This window comes from Prionailurus viverrinus, chromosome F2 (genome assembly GCF_022837055.1).
Source record: "Prionailurus viverrinus isolate Anna chromosome F2, UM_Priviv_1.0, whole genome shotgun sequence".
Lineage (NCBI taxonomy): Eukaryota > Metazoa > Chordata > Mammalia > Carnivora > Felidae > Prionailurus > Prionailurus viverrinus.
In genome coordinates, this window is record NC_062578.1 from 44,383,309 (window position 1) to 44,403,619 (window position 20,311).

Below are 20,311 nucleotides of genomic sequence, written 5' to 3' on the forward strand. Positions count from 1 at the left end.
CCAGGCTCTGAGCTGCCAGCACAGATGCGGAGCTCGATGCGGGGCTCGAACTCACAAACAGTGAGATCATGACCTGAGTCGAAGTCAGTTGCTCAACTGACTGAGCCACCCAGGCGCCCCAAGACAACATATTTCTCTTTAAGCAGGGCTCCGCATGTTTAAGAATGGTTTTGACTAGAACGAAAGGAGTTAATGTTAGCATTCCAACTTTAAAAATCCCAATATGCCGAAGCCTCGCTCTGAGACCTGAGTGGGGGTTGGAGTGATCTAGTTCTGTCATTTTCCCTGGACTCCATAGCTATATTAAGATCCTCGTAGCATGTAATAATGTGTTTCTCTTTTGTCCCTGTCTTTATTGGGAATCCACACTGACATAATAACATGTTGCCTTTCACTTCCTATCAAGTATTAGGCCAGATGGCTTTTCTCCCAGGCTGAATAGTCTCAGGGTGACCTCTGTGGAAGCATCCTCTGGGGGCTCTTGTTGGTAGAAAATAAATGTGTTCTCTTTTTAAATTTCTTTTCTTCTCTAAAATAGTACACATATTATTAGTCGTATATGTACTCTTTCGAATACTGCTTAGGTGGAGGACAGAGGAGTTATCAGGTACTGGAACTCATTCCCTGAGTTAATCTAACCTCCAGTTTCCCAACCAAACTACAGCAAAACCTTTAAAAGAAATGATTAAAACAGAGTGGTCACAAACTCTGTTAGTTCATAATGCTCTAGGGTCTTGGTATTTTTTTTTTTTTTCATGGTGCTCATAAGCCAAAAGGAATACCTAACTGTCCATTGCATTAAGTAGTCAGGTCCAGAGAATCTAAGAGTACAAGTGAGGATAATAGGGGCGTGGGTAGCTTATTTAATTAAGGGGTCGATTCTAGATTTCAGCTTAGGTCATGATCTTTTTGTTTGTTTAAAGTTTATTTTGAGAGAGAGGGAGCACAAGTGGGGAAGGGGCAAAGAGAGAGGGAGAGAGAGAATTCCAAGCAGGCTCCACATTGTCAGCTTATAGCCCAACACGGAGCTTGGACTTACAAGTGACGAGATCATGACCTGAGCTGAAATCAGGAATCAGGTACTTAACTGACTGAGCCACCCAGGCATCCCGGCTCAGGTCATGATCTTGTGGTTTGTGAGATGGAGCCCCGTGTTGGGCTCTGCCCCTCCCTTGCTCACTCACTCTCTCCCTCTCTCTCAAAATAAATAAATAAACTTGGAAAAAAAGAAAAAGAAATGAGTATAATATCTACCAGTTGTTGCTGTGCTTTCCTTGAAATTTTAAAAAATCCCACAGTGTCCCCTCTGAGTCCCTGTGTCACGCTGTTGGGTTCCCTGAGGAGACACACTGTTCCTTTGAGGACATTGTTGTAGAAATCACTTTCCAGATACATATTATATAATACCACATTTTCTCCCCTACTGCCATCAAAATTTGGCCTTAAGAAGAAAAATGTATCAAATACTAAACACGTAGATTATAGAAACAGATTTCCTTCACATTAAAATGTATGCAAATTGAGATTTTAAAAACTATTTTAATCTATGCAGTCTTGTCTTGCTAACACCAGTGAAGATTTGAGTCATGGTAATACCCAGTATTTAGTTAAATCCCAGAGTAGGGAACCTGATTCCTTTGGAATTGGAGCACTTTAAAAGCAGTGAGATTAATATTTAGCCAAGATGATGTCTGAAGTTCTGATTCCAGATAAAATAAATCATAGACTTTGAGTAATGTAGGAAAATTCCTAACCATTTATGGATACACAGGAAAATTTTAAACATCATAACATAGAGCCTGTTATGCCATGTCGCATTGTGGGTGCTAATCCAGATTAACATTATATACAGGCTTACTGTGTTGACTTCAGAAAGTATTTTGCCATGTGGGGCCCTGTTTTGAGTCTGACTGCTTGAAAAACGCAGTTAAGAAAAAAGTCAGGGAGGGGCGCCTGGGTGGCGCAGTCGGTTAAGCATCTGACTTCAGCCAGGTCACGATCTCGCGGTCCGTGAGTTCGAGCCCCGCGTCAGGCTCTGGGCTGATGGCTCAGAGCCTGGAGCCTGTTTCCGATTCTGTGTCTCCCTCTCTCTCTGCCCCTCCCCCGTTCATGGTCTGTCTCTCTCTGTCCCAAAAATAAATAAACGTTGAAAAAAAAAAAATTTTTTTTTAAAAAAAGAAAAAAGTCAGGGACCTGATGAAAGCCAGATTATCTCCCCAACAGCTCTTTCCCTCTGAGGGACCTGAGATTAAGAAAGGCTGACCTTGGACTGTCAGAAAAGCCCCAAAACAAGTTCTTGGTTGGCTGGGGCGGGGGGTGGGGTGGGGTTGCTGGGGGTGGAGTGGAGTGGGATTTAGTAGTGGTCTCAATGACTGTTAAAATTTGTGCATAAAAAATACCCCTGTTTTTCCCCCTGTTGTTGCTTTTATTTCTTTATTATTTTTTCCTCCTGTTGCTTTTAAAAATCAGATGTTCATTCCTTCCTAGGAATAGGTTAGGTATGGTTAGAAACAAGTTCCCGACTAAGTAACATGAGTCCTTTTATCTCCCCCCATGCCCTCAAAGAGAGATTTTTGGTTATACTTCAGAAGAAGGTCCTTCATACCTGAGAAGCTAGACTGATGCCAGGTGAATGTACAGTTCTCATCTTGCAGATTCTTGAGAAAACTCATCACTTTCTGAGACGGTGTAAGGGGGGCTTCCCCAGAAAACTAAGTTACTAGGCTGGCTCTCAAGATCTGTTCCAGTCCTGGGCATCTCGGATTCATTAAACATACTTTATAAACAGTGCACATCTTTCATCACTGTCGTTTGCCTGTAGGACCAGAGGGTCCAGAAGCAGTGAGGGGTTGGGGGGAGAGAAAGGTGTGCTAAGAACACGACTGCTAGAGAGTTTAAAACTGTAGCCTGTGACTTTAGACCCTGAAGCTTCTGGCCTGCTACCTGCTGGAATACAAAAGGGGGATCTTACTTGTAACATCTCAGTCGTAGGTGTCCTTTGGCCTTGCAATTTAATAGTTTATATGATCTCCCTAAGCTTCTTTTTTTTCCCCTTGTAATTTTAAAAAACCAAGGCAGATGTGAGAGGTTGATAGAGATTTGGTAAACTCTCCAATAAGCAGAGAGAGCAGTTAGGAGACTATCTCCAGAGTCAAGGTGACTATGACGATGGAGACAATAAAGGTCTGATCCAAGGCCACGGTGGAGGGAAAGAGGAAGAGGAGAAGGATTTGAGGGAGCTGTAGGTGGTAGAAAAGCAAGCTGATAGTCGAGGGGATACGGAGTAAGATGAGTCTCAGGGATATCTCTTGTGTGTGACTGTACAAAAAACATAAAACCACTTAGCCTGAGGGTAGGACAGTACCTTGGAAGGTACCTGGTCCAACCACCTTTTGGTGTGCTGTCTCCACGACAGTTCCCACAAATGCCATCCACCTGGGGGCTGAATAATTCCAGCGATGTTCTGCTCTTTGCTTCTGTTTTACCTTCCTGCCCTGTAGTTTCAGTAGCATGGCTCTCTCCCCAAATGCTTACGTGGTGGTTGCCATCTGCCAGGCTCTGTGCTGGGTGCTTTGAGTATATGAGCTCACTTCATCCCCCAAGAGTCCTTGGAGTAGGGTCTCCTAAGCCCTGTGTACAGAAGAGTCCATTGAGGCACCACGGGGGTCACTTCCCGGGATGACGCGGCTGGCGAGCGGCAGGAGGGGCATTACGGACCTGAGCAACCTGGCTTCTGTCTGTTCTTATGCACCGGCTTCCTCCTAGACTGTCGGCAGACTGCAGCCAGGACCATGTGTTCTCACCTCCCGTGCCTGGCACCTGCCTGAGCGGGGTGAGGAGTGAAGCAGCTACACAGTTCATTGAGCTGATTCTTCTCAAGTCAAGTCACAAACCTTAGAAGCAGCCGTACTTTGTGGGGGGAGTGCACCTGGCTGGCTCAGTTGGTGGAGTTTACGACTCGGGGTTGTAGGTTCGAACCCCATGTTGGGTGTAGAAATTACTTAAAAATAAAGTCTTTTTAAAAATTAATTAAAAAAAAGAAGCCGTGGGACTTTTTTATTTTGCTTGCTTATTTTTGCTTTTTAGCACAGTGGAAGGGATGGGAGGGTGACTTAGAGTGGGAAGAAAAGCAAAGGTTAAAAGGAAGCTTTGTAACGGCAGGGCACCTGCCTTCTTCAGAGTTGTGCTAAGCAGCCCTACTTCCTGTAACTCAGCCCCACACAGCTTCCCGATTGCTCCCACATTCACACGGCTGGTTGTGCATGAGATTGCATTGGCTGCCCCCGAGATTTCCTCCTGAAAGCTTTTCACCTGCTCTCATGTATGTTCTACGGTTCAAGCTGACCGGATGTGATGTTAACTCGGTTCATGTTTCTTTCCTTCCATTGTAAAATACAGCATTTAAAAAAAATCTCCTGGTCTGCTAGAAATTATCTCTGACCCATATAACTTTTCAGTTATTTCATCCAATGAGGACATGGAGCAGTCCAGTCAACATACAAATATTTGAAACCTAAAAGTTCTGGAAGAACATTTCAAATAAACCCAGTTTTCCTTGTGACCCTGGGTAAGAGGCTATTAATCTTAATTGCTTAATTGTAATCCTCCTATAATAATAGCAAGTGAGAACAATTAATAGTAGTTTTGCAGTGAACAGAGGATTAAGTTACCCTCGATTTTCATTGCAGTTTACTTTAAAACAACACAGAAATGGACTTACGTATCACCCTTGTCCAAAAAAGAGTGTGTATTGATTTTTGCTCTAGGAACAAATGAGACCTTGGATTTTATTTTTTAACATATTTTAAGAAAAGTTTCTGGGTATGTGTTTTAAGGAAGCAATTTTAAAAAATGTATGTTTGTGCAGCATTGTTTTTAACAGCAAAAGTACCCCAAGCTCATGTTTTTTTTAACATTTGTTTATTTATTGGGAGAGAGAGAACACAGAGAGCAAGGGAGAGGCAGAGAGAAGGGAGGGAGAGAGGATCCAAAGCAAGCTCTGCACAGACAGCAGAGACCCTAATGTGGGGGCTCGAACCCACGAATCGTGAGATCATGACCTGAGCCGAAGTCGGACACGTAACTGACTGAGCCACCCAGGCGCCCCTAAGCTCATTTTCTAATAATTAGAGACTGGTTTGGTTAAATAAGGATATATCCACTTGACAAAATGTCATTATTGTCATGAAAATTATTACGAACAGTTTAACAACAGACGAAAGGCTTGTGATGCTTTGAAAAGCAGAATATGGAAGTTGGTAGTGCACTTATAGCTATGAAAAAATGACGCTTGTAGGCACAAATTACACTGTAATAGAAAATTAAACATTGCTTCATTGGATGCTGGAAATGAAAGCAGGAGACATTTCTCCCTTTCCACTGACGCAAGGGAGGGAGGGAGGTGTACAGGGAAGGGGGAGCTGGGTAAAATGGGAAGCTGAGATCTGAGGTACTGAGCGTTCTTCCTGCCGCCTTGGCCGCCTCTGGAAGGAGCGGTGTAGAATCATTAAGGAGGAGGCACAGTAGGTGGCGTAGCACATCAGGCTGGGGTCGCGGAGAGGAAGTAGCTGGGATGCCTTTCATAGACAGCATGATAGCAGGCTGGCCATCCCTTCCATTTCCTCTGTAGTTAAATGAGGTGTTTTTATTTTAGACAAAAGTACAGGTTTTTAAAGGTGTATTCATTTAGATAGCGTTATTTAAATATTAGATATTTAAGTGCTCAAAACCATTTTAACTTTCAGTTTGGGCAGCTATGTTAATTTGGTATTTCCAGACCAAATAACTCACTGGTGAGAATTTTTGACCCAATTTGAAATATTTGAAGTACGAGTTCTTTCTATATTCTGGATATAATCTGTAAAAGAGTCTGAGTAGCTTCTCTATTGAGAATTAAGAGAAATAATGACTTCCTCCTATAATATCAAGTAATTGCAGTTTATAGTAGTTTTGCAGTGAATTGAGGATAAAATCATCTTCTATTTTACTTGCCTTTGGAAATGATTCCTTATTATGTAGGCAGACAGGGCTCAGTGGGGATTTCTTACAAGAACCTCCCAAAAAGTCTGTTTATGTTCTCTCCGCCTCCTGGCATGTTGGAAACAAGATGCCATCAGTTGTAAATTGCACCATTATTTCAGGTACTGCTTATTGTAAGGTGTTGTCGATTACAAGGTGAAGCCTCCATTCAGGGGTTAAAATGTATGAAAATGTGTATCTTAAAGGTAAAAAATGTGATTATGTGTATGTTTACTTATTTATATCATACGTGAGGATATTAAAAAAGTTTGGAAATAGCTAACCTAGGTTCCTTAAAGATAGCCCAGACTTTATGTCCGTGGTGACCCTGTCCCAAATGCCCAAATGGTTATTTCTGTTAATCGTGACGATTCCTAAGCCAGCTGTCTCTCCTTTCCTGTTTGGCATGAGTAAGGAAAAGCTCGTCTAAACAGGCCAATATGGTGTGGCCAATGTAAGACACGCCGCCTGTTTTAAACAAGGTACACTGTAACTGTATATACATTGTGGACCATGTGGGATGTAAGAAATGGTGAAGAAGAGAAAATATTTTCACTTCTTGGAATTAATTTAAAAGGACCTTTGGAAGACCTAAGTGCCTCGAAATTCTGAGATTGTTTTGAGGCCGTGTAATTTCATATCTGACATTATTCTGTCTTCCAAGGGCAGAAATCAGGGTAATGCTTTTCCTGAGTACGGGCAAAGGCAAACTTTCTATAAAGAGCCAGAGAGTAAATACTTTAGGCTTTGTGAGCCAGATGGTCTCTGTCATAACTATTCTGCCCTGCTGTCCTAGTGTGAAGCCAGCTGTAGATAATACATAGATGAGTAAGTATGGCTGTGTTCCCATAAAACCTCATTTATGGGTGCTGAAATTTGAATTTTATGTAATGTTCACAGATCACAAAGCATTTCTTCTTTTAAACCGTTAAAAAATGTAAAAACCATTCATAGGTTATAGGCCACACAAAAAACAGGTGGCAGGCCAGATTTGGCCCACGTAGTTCACAGACCTCTGCTTTAGTGGAAGTTGAAGCCAAGTTCTCTAGGCATTTGTAGGACAACTGTTGGAACCATCCCAGGGAGTTTAAGAATCCCAACTTTTGGCCTTGGTAGATCTCAGAGTTGAGCTTTTTCTCCTGCAGGTGGGTTCACAAACAGCACCTAACCCTTTGGTGTTTGTAAAGGACAGCTTTTTCCTGAGAAAGTTTTAATTCTCACCTATTTGTTGTTTTGCCTCTGGATTAAATCAAGCTTACATTTTCTACAAACTCTAGTAGAAAATCAATAAAAGAATAATTTGCTTGCAAAATAGTCACAAAGCCTTGAAAAATAGTAGCTAAAGCTATTATGTGTTAGTATATATTACCCACTATCTTTTATATAAAGATTTATTCCATAAGGTTTTTAAAAAAATTTTTTTTAATGTTTATTTTTGCAAGAGAGAGTGAGCAGGGGTTGGGGAGAAGCAGAAGGAGGAGACACAGAACTCAACGCAGGCTCTAGGCTCCACACTCCACACAGAACCCAACGCGGGGCTTGAACCCACGAACTGTGAGATCACAACCCAAGCCGAAGTTGGACACTTAACTGACTGAGCCACCCAGGTGCCCCTAAAGTCTTTTTTTTTTTTTTTTAATGTTTATTCATTTTTGAGAGAGAGAGAGAGGCAGGCAGAGAGGGAGGGAGACAGAGGATCTGAAGAGGATCTGAAGAGGGCTCCGTGCCAACAACAGAGAACCTGATGGGGGCTCGAATTCACGAACCATGAGATCATGATCTTAGCCGAAGTTGGATTCTTAACCAACTGAGCCCCCCAGGCTCCATAAAGTCTTGTTGTAGTTTACTATCACAAAAAAGTAGGGGCTCCCGGGTGGCTGAGTCAGTTAAGCGTCTGACTTTAATTTCGGCTTGGGTGGTGATCTCATGGTTTGTGAGTTCAAGGTCCACGTCGGGCTCTCTGCTGTCAATGCAGAGCCTGCTTGGGATCCTCTGTCCCCCCCTCTCTCTGGCCCTCCCCTGCTTGCACACGCTCACATTCTCTCTCTCCTTCTCAAAAATGAGTAAACATTAAAAAATTTTAAAAAAGAAAAAACACACCTTCCTCTCTCTCCCTCCCTCTCTTTTCCTTTCTTTCTGTATCTATCTGTCTATCCATTCATATATGGAAAAAAAACTTCTTGACCCAATTAATTTCCATTTTGTCTTATTTCTGGGTCATTTCAACACTCGTTTGTCTTATTTTGCAGTATGACCAATACTGCAAGCCACAACATCCTTTCAAAACTGCGTGGGATAAAGTGATTTGTTGAGCCTGAGTACATTCCATGTACTAATAAGCACATTGCTGAGGTTTATTTATTTCACTAACCTTGTGAGAGAAACGCTGTTATGGCCCCTGTTTATAGATGGAGAAAAGTAGGGCTTTAAGAGGTACGTGGCCAGCCCGAGGCCTCGGAGCTGGGACTGGTAGACCCAGATGGTCTGCCCCACAGCCCATGCTCTTAGCCAGTACCCCAGCGGGCCTCAGGCTTCTCGAGACGGTGGCAAACAGGAAGAAACAGTGTTTGTATGGCACACTCTTGTGAATGGATACTGGTTGAGAAGCTCTTCCCCATGGAAAATAAATTCTGTTCATCAGCCCCCCTCGGCTAGCAGATGAGCTGTCTGCTGGTTCAGGCCTTGTGTGGTTCAGTTAGTGCGGTATCCTCAGTACCTGGCACACAGCAGCACCAACACTCATTGATGAAATGAATGGAAAACATTTAATAAATCATTTGTCTTGCTCTCTTTTTTATTCATTTGGTGGAAATCACTTAGGTGATGTGAACCAGACCAGCTCCGTGCCTATACCCCTGACCGTCCAGTTGTCATCCACAAACGAGCACACTGCGGAGATCACACTATTTCTTCCATATCTGCTGCTTTTCTTCCATTCCAGTGAATGGTAGCAATGTCTACCTTGTCACCTTGGCCAGTCATCTTTAAACTTGTTACGATTAGTCCTTTAGTCTTTTCAGCTCTACTTTTCAGTTTTCTTCTCTCTGTTGCTGCCAGACTGATGTAAATCATAAAACTGATTTGTCAACCCTTTATTTAAAAGTCTTCATAGGGGGCACCTGGGTGGCTCAGTTGGATGAGTGTCTGACTCTTGGTTTCAGCTCAGGTTGTGAACCCAGGGTCGTGGAATCAAGCCTTGTACCAGTCTCCGCACCGAACATGGAGCCTGCTTAAGATTCTCTCTCTCTCTCTCTCTCTCTCTCTCTCTCTCTCTCTCTCTCTCTCTCTCTCCCTCCCTCTTTCCCTCCCTCCCTCTCTATTACCCTTCCTTCTCCCCCCGCCCCTCCTTCTCCCCTACTCACACATTCACACACTCTCTCTAAAAGCAAAAACAAAAAATTAAAAAAGTCTTCAGGGGCTCCTGGGTGGTTCTGTCAGTTGAACGTCCACCTTCAGTTCAGGTCATGATCTCCTGGTTCATGAGTTCCAGCCCCACATTGGGCTCTGTGCTGACAGCTCAGAGCCTGGAGCCTGCTTCGGATTCTGTGTCTCCTCTCTCTCTGCTCCTCTTCCGCTCACACTCTCTCTCGCGCGTGCATGCGCAAAAATAAACATTAAAAAAATTTTTTTTAAGTCTTCAGGGGGTTCTGTGCCACTTATTATTACTGCAACATTTCTCCACTGTGGGTTACTCCACTTTGCTGTGTGATGGCTATTTGTGACTTGTGGGGTGGTTTGGTATTGTTTCCCTCTTAATAAATAGGAACAGATTCAGGATTTACCCCTACAATAACCTCAGTCTCAGCTGCACGCATTCTAGTATTTCCTTGAAACGAGAGGAGGGAGCGGAATCCTAACTTCGTCCTGCCAACTCCATCTTATTTGTGAAGCAGCTTTGAGGGACTGTTACTGACGTGTTGTCAACAGCGGCTGCTCTCGCTCTTGTGAGCTGTCGTGCTTTCACAAATACCAGGCCCCTTCACGAAAACCACCCCCTCCCTCCCCCGAGGAGCCAAAACAAGAAAAGTCTAAATTCACAGTGGTATTTTCTTGGCTTTTTCATGTTTTGTGGGGAGAGGAGGGTGGTTGATTTTGTAAAAACAATCTGTGCCTCCTCAGTTACCAAAGACCCGTATCCACCCCCCCTCCCCAAAATGGCGAGGACTGCTGGTTTCTATGAAAGAAGGTGCCACTTCCCTGCCGTTGCTTCCAAGACCAGCTGGGGTCCCGCCTGTAGCTCCAGACTCATCCGTTGTAATCCCACCTCACGCACCCAGGTCTCCAGCCAGCAAACTACCTAAACCTTACTGGGTGTGCCTGGGTCTTTCATGACACGCAGTTTGCGTGTACTTTCCCCCCTCCCGGGATGACCCCTGCTGTTGACATAGGCCATCCTGCTCCACATTTCAGCCCATCATCATCTCTGCCTTCAGCCCAGCTGCCCTCTGATAGGTGCCCCCATGTACGCGGGTAAGGCGTGAGTGCTGGCTATGGTGTTTTCAACCAAACCTTGCCGTGGATTTTAGAATTATAACTATATGCCCACATCTCTTACAGTAAGAATGGCATCCACTTTTCATGGACAAATAGTGTCTTTTCTCATCATTCAGTTACTTTTGTTTAGATTTGGTAAAGGAGGACGTGGGAGGTGTGGGGACGGCAAATCCTATAGTAGGGGGAGATGAGTATACTGTCTGCTCCTAGCTTTTGAGGTAAAAGGAATCATGAGCTGGCTTGTTTCCAAAGGAGTTTCTCGGCACAACCTTAGGACTATCCTTCCATATTCCAGAACAGGAATATCTTCAGGATTCTTTTTTTTTTTTTTTTTTTTTTTTTCAACGTTTATTTATTTTTGGGACAGAGAGAGACAGAGCATGAACGGGGGAGGGGCAGAGAGAGAGGGAGACACAGAATCGGAAACAGGCTCCAGGCTCTGAGCCATCAGCCCAGAGCCTGACGCGGGGCTCGAACTCACGGACCGTGAGATCGTGACCTGAGCCGAAGTCGGACGCTTAACCAACTGCGCCACCCAGGCGCCCCTCTTCAGGATTCTTGAGAGAGGATCCATGTCAGATAGGTTATTGGTTCAGTGACCTTCCCTCATGGGTATTTATCCAGTCATCTGTTTGCCTCAACAAGCAGGGCCCAGAGCAGCTTCAATTTTAGCCTCTAACACTCTCTGCAACCACCAGAGCTGGGGCAGGAAGAGAGAACTTCTTTTCTAACCCAAGGAAATAACGATGTGAGTAGAGGGCTTACTGGTGTCACTTTCCTGAGGAGAGCGTGCTGTGTAGGTGAGCTAGTTTAAGATAAAATAATACTGTTTCAATTGTCTGGCTGTAGTTGGAAAATCGCTGCCATTCATTGAGCATCCAAATGCTAATCCTGTCCTGCACATTAGCATTATGTTAACTCCCTTAAATCCTTATAACACCCTTTCAAAGGGAACTTGTCGTGGTCTTCATTGTATAGATCTGCAGACTGAAGTTCAGGTATATTTCATAACCCAAGGATCATAAATCACAGAGCTAGAATTTGAACCCGGGTCTGATATCAGATCCTGATGGCTATCCACCGCCATATTGCCTCTAGAATATGGTCATGGCCACACATCAACTAAGTGATAGAACTCACATTTGAATACCCCTTTGTCTAAGAACAAGCTCTGAGAGAGGGATACAGAAGTGTGAGACTCCTGCTTTTTAGGAACTCTTTGGAGAGGAGAAAGGTAAGTGTATATGAGACTATTAATAGTACAAGATAATATACAATTGATAACTTACATAAGTGCTTCAGGAAAGTGATTTTGTGGTTTGAGTTCAGAGGGTCGTATTATAATTACTGCCATTTCCAGTGTTGTTCTTACGACTTCATATCATCTATAAAGAATATGAAAATCTATCATTGTGGTCTTTTTATCTCAAGAACTTATTGTACTGTGATTGTACAGCATAATTAAGTGGAGAAGAGTGTAATCCAGGCTGGAACATTTCAGATCTCCATATTAGAAGTGAATTTAACATGAGCCTGGGGTTGTTTGGGTTTGTATGGAGTGACAGGAAAGGAGCGTTCCAGGAGAGAAAAATCACAAGAAGGAGTCAGATCGGTAATGAGCGCGCTATGCCAGGAATCCTGGGAATAGATGGGATGGGGTAGGGTAGGGTGGGGTCAGATACAGGGCTGCTGTTGACCTGGGCATGAGTAGCGGGAAGAACATGGTAAATGAGGGAATTGTTCGTTTTCCTGTTGCACACATTTGTTTCCTTGGGGGTACCTCAGGGCACCATAGTTCTCTAGTTTTCTTTGGAGTGTGGGGTGCTCTGCACTATGTTCCGGTGTGGAGGTTGGGACTCACAGGACTGGAGGGGGGGTCTCAGGTGGGTGTGGGGGCTGGTCCTGATCACCCTTTCTGTGGGAGCATGTTGCACCTGAGGTAATAACTTCAGCCAGCACAGTGCTCCCCCGTTGCTTTGTTAAGTATCTGTACTGCTGGGGTCCAGGCCCTCCCACCCTTCCCTGCTCTGAGAGTTGCAGATCTGGCCAGTCAAGCTCATCTTCCAGGCCCCCTGCAGAAGCTCCTGTCAAATCCACAACTTGCCTCCAGCCAGCAGGAATGATGCAGCCCTTAGCCTGCCCACCACCCTCAGGTTGAAAGTTGCCCCTTGATGACGGACTTCGACTTCAACGCTGCCATGATTACTCTTTCATTTTTTAAATGTTATTTGTGTTGTTAACATAGTATTACATATACATAGCTGAAGATCCTGCACAGAAAGATTGCTTTCTTACTTATCCTGCCCAGCTCTTACCTGTTACCCCAGCAGTAAGTGCTGCAGACTCTTTTTCTTGTTTCTTCTAGTGTTTACCTCTGTATTTTAAAATAGTGTCTACCTTGCTGTTTGGTCATCTGCTCAAGATCTCTTTTGACTTCTTGTTGTTGGATAGGATTTAACTCTCACTCTCCTCCTCATGTTCCTTGCTTCCCTTGTCCTCCTCGTACAGTCATATCAGATTTTCTGGTGCCGCCATCAGTCAGTGTTTACTTTGGATGATGCACATACGTGAATATTGTTCAGTGCAGAGCTCTGTGGTATACATTTTCTTGTATAGTTTTTGTTTTTTCCCAGTAAACATTTGCCTTGTTTTTTCAGCTGCCATGCTTTTTTCCTGTTACCTAAGCCCCCATCCTTTCTGTGTGGCTATTAGATCTGTCAACCACCTACTAATACTATTTTCCAAGTATTTTGACTGTGTAAGGTCATCTATCAGTTCTCTTTTTTTCCTAGGGTTTCTCCTCCCCCTGCCCCGGCGTGGACAAGGTGCCACACAGCCATCGTCCTGGTCACTGGTTCCAGTTTAATTTACGTTGCCCTGGTAGGATGCAGGGGCCAGTAAGCAGCCTTCTGGTGCACTTTACCTTGTACCTCATATTGATCTCTGGTCTTGACCCCCAGATCTCCGGGGAAGATTCTCTGAGAACATGATGAAAGCTCTGAACACTCTTCCCAAAACACAAAATTGGACATGTAATTTTGTGAATGTCTGTAGACATGTATGTAACTTACATATAATACTTTGGGGAGATGTGTGTGTAAAGCTGACAACTGTAGAGTTCCATGTAATTAAAATTAGGCTTTTAATGCCTAAGCTCTACTATTATGGTTGAAGTCCAACTCTAACCATAGTACCCAAACATCTCCTGTTGTTACCAATAAATAGTTCTTTTCTCTCGACCATTTTATCATCTCTTAGTATTTGATGGAATGAATTCGTTTCCCAAATTTTAATGACTTGTGGATTTATGGAATCCTTCTACGAAATCACTTCTGTGTTACATTTTTTGACCTTTGGTGTTAATTTATTTCTCCCTCCAACTGTTTTATGTATTGATGTATTTGCTGTGTTGAACTGCAATGACCAGGGAGCTGCTTTCCCACAAGCACAGTGTCACTTAGCAAGGTAACTCCCAACGAAAGAGACACTACGGACACACAGACTCTAATCTTCCTAGTGAACAGCTGCCTTCTGGGGTCATTGGCAAGAGGGATTTTCCCCTCTGCATGGAAGAAAGTGACACGATCACACAGTCACCCTGTGGTTGAGCTCCTATTAAGACAAACTCCAAGGGACTGTACTTAGATTAGAATTTCATTAGATTGAATATTGCTTGAAGTAAAGTCCTCGGTGGTTGAGATTTGTAACGTCTCTGTGTTTGTCTACTCGTCGAGCAGCTGCCGTTTTCCAGGCAGTGCCTTTAGTTTGAAGTAGGACATGACCTATATTCTTAGTCCTCAGAGATTATTTTTGTAGTCATTCATTGTGAATGACTAAATTTTTAAAAATGAAAGACTGAGTTTAACTAAAAGCCAACTTCTAAAAATGTCAAAGTAATTGGATTTCAACCAGTTTTGTTATGTGGCATCTTAATTGGCATGTTCCATCTTAATTGACTCTACAGTTGTTTTTTCAGATTTCTAAGTACTTTATTGATCTTTAGAAGAAAAGGACAACAGGAAGTGTTTTTAGTCAGCATTGTCAGACTGTAATAGAAACAGTATGGCAGTCCCATGTCACCAACCCTTCCTTGAAATTGTCAATAATATTAACGTCATTTCGATTAAAAAAAATGACGCTATCCCTTCAGAATGTAAAACTGATTCCATTTGGATGACTTTCAGTGAAAAGAGCGTGAGGTACTGTGTGAAGACCATCTTCAGTGTGGTTGTGGGGACGCGAGGATAGGTGAGATTGTCACGAGCCCCGCTGAAAGGGCAAACTTGTCACCAGGCCTCTTGACTTTGGATGAAGGGTCCAAGGCAATAGGAATATTTGAGACAAAAGGCCAATATTGGGATGTGAAGATAACTGTTGTAAAATGAAACTGTAAAACAAGTTTGAAGGGGCACCGGGTGGCTCAGTCGGTCGAATGTCAGATTCTTGATTTCGGCTCAGGTCATGATCATGATCTCATGGTTCATGAGTTCGAGCCCTGCATCAGGTTCTGCTCACTGACCGCCTGCAGAGCCTGCTTGGGATTCTCCCTCTCTCTCTGCCCCTGCCCCCACTCGCACTCTCTATGTCCCTTTCAAAATAAATAAATAAACTTAAAAATATAATAATAATACAAGTTTGAAGACAAATCACAAGAAATAGTGACAAACTGCCAGACTTATGCGAAAGTAGGTATATTTTGACAAAATTACAAAGTTACAGTACTTTTTTCTTTTTTTAAAAAAATTTCAGGGGCCCCCTGGTGGCTCAACTGGTTAAGTGGCAACTTTGACTCAGGTCATGATCTCGTAGCTCGTGGGTTCAAGCCCCGCATTGGGCTCGGTGCTGACAGCTCAGAGCCTGGAGCCTGCTTCAGATTCTGTGTCTCCCTCTCTCTCCTGCTGTCTCTCTCTCTCTCTCTCTCTCTCTCTCTCTCTCTCTCTCTCAAAATAAACATTAAAAAAATTTTTTTTAATTTCATGTTTAATCTTTGGTGTACATTTTTGGAGAATCTGAGTGTTGTGTTTTGCTCAGGAAAGAAAATAAATTGGATACAATGGCTTGATTTCAGTCCTTTTTTAGTAGCCCTGCTGTGTTTTAGAATAATTTCTCCAAGGATAATGATAGATAGGAACCAGTTCGTTATTTAATGAGGCCGAGGAGCATCATGCTGAAGCTCAGTCGTGGAAAATGTAAATGTTTTTAGTGTCGATCCCAGCTGTTGCCACCGGTTCTAAGTAGCCACATCGAATGTGCACACACGCACACACACACCTATGTGCCGACACAGGGAGCGGAGCTGTGGCTTTGTTGTAGAGAGTACACTTTTCTCCCATGTCAGGCCGAGACCTTTAGGATCCCTCGTCAAGATGCTCCTGCCAGTTACTGGGTAAAGTACCTGCTCGTGAAAGACAGGGCTCCGGTCATGCTCTGACCCTTGTCCGTCTTTCCTTCCGGTCCCAGAAGGTACTCTACGTTCAGGTTTCCTCCCTTTGCCGGTGCTCTTCCCTGTCTACCTGCAGCACCTCCTCTTTGCTCTGGGCCTGATGCCACATATCCTCCCGAGAGGCCTAAAGGAGTTTTCCGTGTGCGTTCTTTAACATCCTGTTCACACCCATGCATTGATCGTGCCTGATTTTACCTGTTTCACCTCCAGTCCTCTGTTAATGACTCTTTATGAAATTTTCTCTGTTCAAATGACTGGGTGGTTTCCAGTCTCCTAATTGGCCTCTAGCCAGTGTAGATGTCCTCTGCCTAGAATGCCCGGCTGCACTTCTCCCTCTGATGTACCATACAGACTCTCCCAGGGCCAGCCCAGGGGATGCCTCCATCATTTATTCTACAAACATCTGAGTTCCTAGTAGCGAATAGGGACTGGGGCCATCTCTGGGGCTAAGTGAGACAGGGCTGCACCTCAAGAGGAGCTCCCAGACCGGAAGAAGAGAAAAATCAGCAATTAGGTGTGTTAAGAGAGGGAAGAGTGTGCCTGTGTGTGGTATTGGGGGGATGGGGTGTGACAAAAACTTAAAAAGAAAATTTTAATGTCCCTATGGAAGCTAAAGGGATAAATAAATGAAAAGGCAGGAAATTGGCTTTTACATTTATTTACTACTTTCAGTTTAAGTGATGTCCATAATTTTGTTTTGTTCTGTTCCATTTGTGAATGAATATTCTTCCTCTTTCCACAAAGCACTTGAGGTGGGTAAGGTTTTCGTTCATCTCATCTCTCAATTCCTAAGGACACAGACTGTCTTTTATTTTAATTATCTTGTACCCACAATGCCTGTCATTCAGTAGGTGCATAATAAATGTTAGTTGATTGAATCAAGGCTAATTATATTGAGTTGCTATTCCCTGGTTTGTTTTTCACTCCCCAAATCAGTCAGTGTTTTCTTATGTTGACAGCTCATGAACAATTAGAAGTGCTTGATTTTGTACCTGAAATGTGAACAGAAAGGTTGTCCATCAACATGAGTGTTTATTCTTATTTATTTCTCTTCACCCATTGACAGATAATATCGACCATCTCAGGGGTGCATCAAGCAGTGTTAGGTATTTGATAGACCTCAGGTATCCACCTATTATGGCTGCAGAAATGTAGGTTAAGTAACTTACCACGGCTGTGCCGGTAAACTGTGGCTGATCTCAACCATGAGTGTGGCTCGTGTGGTCAGTTAGGTGCCTGCCCCAATTGTGTGCACACGTGGAACTCACCCAGAAGCCTTTCGTGCCCTGGAGACCCACAGTCGCCTGCTTCCTAGTCCTAGTGACACAGTCCTGTGTCCCTCCAGGCACATGTGAACAGGGTGAGGAGAACCTACAGAAGGGCCAAAAGTCTCTTCCCATTTTCTTCCTTAAGAAAAAGTCTCTCATCGAAGGGTAGCCACTTGCTGGCAAGTTGATCTTTGGTACCGGCTATGGTAAACGTTTAATTGCATGAAAGTTCTTTTAAAGTTAAAGCTCAGGGGAATGTATGTGCACCTTTACACACTAACCCTCGTCTTCTCTGTTTCTTCTCAGGTGCTGTTACCCCCTTACGATGATGCCACTGTGAATGGCGCGTCCAAGGAGCCACCACCCCCTTATGTGTCTGCCTAAACCTGAAAGTGGGGCAGAGCTGAGCGCAGCGGCTTGATTTTCAGACGTCAGAGCAATAGTTCTTTCATTTCACTTCTGGGTTGAGTTCTCTGAGCTTATTTGTTGCTGAACGCTACAGTTTTAAAATTTAGATGTTCAGTTGAATCCCTCTTTAGTTTTAAAGATACGCTTCAGCTAGAGCACTGTGATAGACTCACTGTAGAATTCTTTGTGTAGGGGTGGGGCGCAGCGGGCTTACCTAGTCTTCCCTGGTTTTCCCTAGACATTGAAACTTCCCAGCAGTGTGGATGAACCTGGAGTCAGAGAAGTCTGTACCTGCTGGACCCCAGAGTCGGGGGGAATTAGTCATCCTTTTTCTCTGTCTTCCCTCTGTCTCTTTTCAAAGTGTAAAATAAAATCGAAATTAGACGATGCTTTTCTTAAGCCATTCCAGTGTTTGAACAAACCCTTATGGAACAGGAATGTCAACTGTGTAATCATTGCTCTAATTAGATAAATAGGAGTCCATATCTATATAAATAAAACAAGAATTTCCTTAAGATTCTTTTTGACTTAAAGTCAGTGACAGTTTGTATCTGCTGTTCAAGGATTTTGTCCATGGGCTAAATTGACACCCTTCAGCAATCCCAGCCAATGACGGCAGCCGCTCTCCGATGGCTGTTCTTGCACACCCCGTGTCGGGGGTCGTGGAGTGGCATGTCCCATCTGTGTTACAGAGGTGGAACTGATTTGTTTAGTTTCGCATGGTATCTGGTGCTTCCTTCCTCCTGGCTTCCCATCCCTACCCAGGACCCTTCTCGTTAAGTATTTGCCTAATAGTATGAAACAAGATTTTCTTCTTCTCTCCCTGCAAGGAACATCCTACTGTTTTGAGATTCTGAGTATGCCTTGTCATCTTTGAAACATAAGACGGTCTTCAGAAAAATGAGGAAGGGTGCTTTTCTTGTGGAATGCTCGTATCTCGACTATCTGAATTTCAAGGGACTTTTATACATTTCATATGTTCAGAAGTCACAGTTCTCCTGTTTGTTCATTGTTGAGTGTGCTGTAAATGAAGGCTTTGCAATTAAAGTGACATTTGCCCACATCTGAGAAAATAACCTTTTGACTCTGTGGTCATCATACCTAGGGACCCTTTCCACCCACATGTGGCCATGCCGACACACGTAGTTTGGCCTGAGGAGGCAGCTTTATAGCTTTTTTCACACATATGTATTTTTTAATATTTCAGTGCTGATAAAATCAGAGCATCTTAGGCCAAGAGAAATGGAGCCAAACTGACCCGAGCTTCGAACGTTCCTAAACCCCACCTCTGCCGAGCTCCGTGTGCTCGGCTATTTTGCATATGGTGGTTTAGGTCCATGGTGTACTTTTAATAAGCAGTTCAGATTTTACTCCATGCCAAGGGAGATTAAATGAGAGAGGTGGGAGGAGAGATTTTTATCCCTGAGAATCAGCCTCGGTGATTTCTCTTGGTATATCTCATGACTGTTCTTTATAAACTCACCCTGAGAAATGCTGTTCCTGGAAACTTTGTGCCCAGAAGACTCACACTAAGTTAATCATATTAAGAGGTGTTAGGAATGGAAAAAGGCCTCTTGGCAGTTTCACTGACCCTCGAAGGCACGTGGCATGTCACGGTGGTTTGCGTGTTCCTCCCTGTGATTTTCCAGCTCTTTGTCTAATGGTGGTGGTATGAAAAATGGCACACATGGGCAGGCAGAGAGAAGTGCTGATTTTGAGAGTCTGTGTAGGAGCCTCAGAGCGGATCTCGTTCACGTGACCCTCAGTCCACACCATAGAGTATCTCTTTGCTCTGAGCATCCACGATGGGGCTGGCCATGCAGCCTTTGCTGCCTCACAGCATCACCCAGGCTGCGCGAAAGCTGCCTCCATAGTTACCTCTGCAAGGTAAGGAATCGTCCTCCCAACTCCGCTGTGGGGAGGTTGTGATGTTTGGACCCCACAGAGGGGCGCCTGGGTGGCTCAGTCAGTTAAGCATTTGACTCATGGGTTTTGGCTCAGGTCATGATCTCACGGTTCGTGAGACTGAACCCTGCGTCGGGCTGTGCACTGACAGCTTGGAGCCTGTTTGGGATTCTCCGTCTCCCTCTCTCTGCCCCTACCCTGCACTCACTCTCTCTGAAAATAAAGACTCTAAAGAGCAGATTCCGTGACCCAGCAATTCACTGTGTCTTTATCTTATCGCCAATCTAGTTAAATACCTTTCTTAAATGTATTTTAAATCCAACTTTTGGGGTCCCTGGGTGGCTCAGTCGGTTGAGCATCTGACTTTGGCTCAGGTCATGATCTCGTGGTTCATAAGTTTGGGCCCTGCGTCAGGCTAGGATTCTCTCTCTCCCTCTCTCTGCCCCTTGCTTTCTCACTCTCAAAAATGAACATTTAAAAAAATTAAAAAAAGATCCAGCGTTAATATCTGCCCCCTTTCTCCTCTGTTTTGCTGTCTGCAGTCATTACCTCCGTGGTTCCCATGCCTGTACGCCTCTTAGTCTCTAAACTGATGAGAGTGCCTCTGTCTTTTTCATCTCGACCACCCTCCCCGGATCTTTATTCCCAGGTCTTGAATGTTCAGCTCAGCACCAGGTGTGCAAATGGACCCACCAAGAGGCAGCCCATGTAGAGAGTTTTGAGTCCGTTTTCTGGGCCAGAGGGAACGGGGCGCTTAACACCTTTCAGCTTAGAT

At 44.0% G+C, this 20,311-nt stretch overlaps 1 protein-coding gene across 1 annotated transcript in view; it reads left to right on the plus strand.

Annotated features, from left to right (window-relative positions):
• Nucleotides 1–18,707, plus strand: part of LAPTM4B (lysosomal protein transmembrane 4 beta) — a 79,220-nt gene extending 60,513 nt beyond the window's left edge. The window contains exon 7 of the mRNA XM_047842140.1: nt 17,530–18,707. Coding sequence (XP_047698096.1) covers nt 17,530–17,607 — 78 coding nt within the window. The 3' untranslated portion in view covers nt 17,608–18,707. The remainder of the gene's footprint in view (nt 1–17,529) is intronic.
• The last annotated feature ends 1,604 nt before the right edge of the window (nt 18,708–20,311 follow it).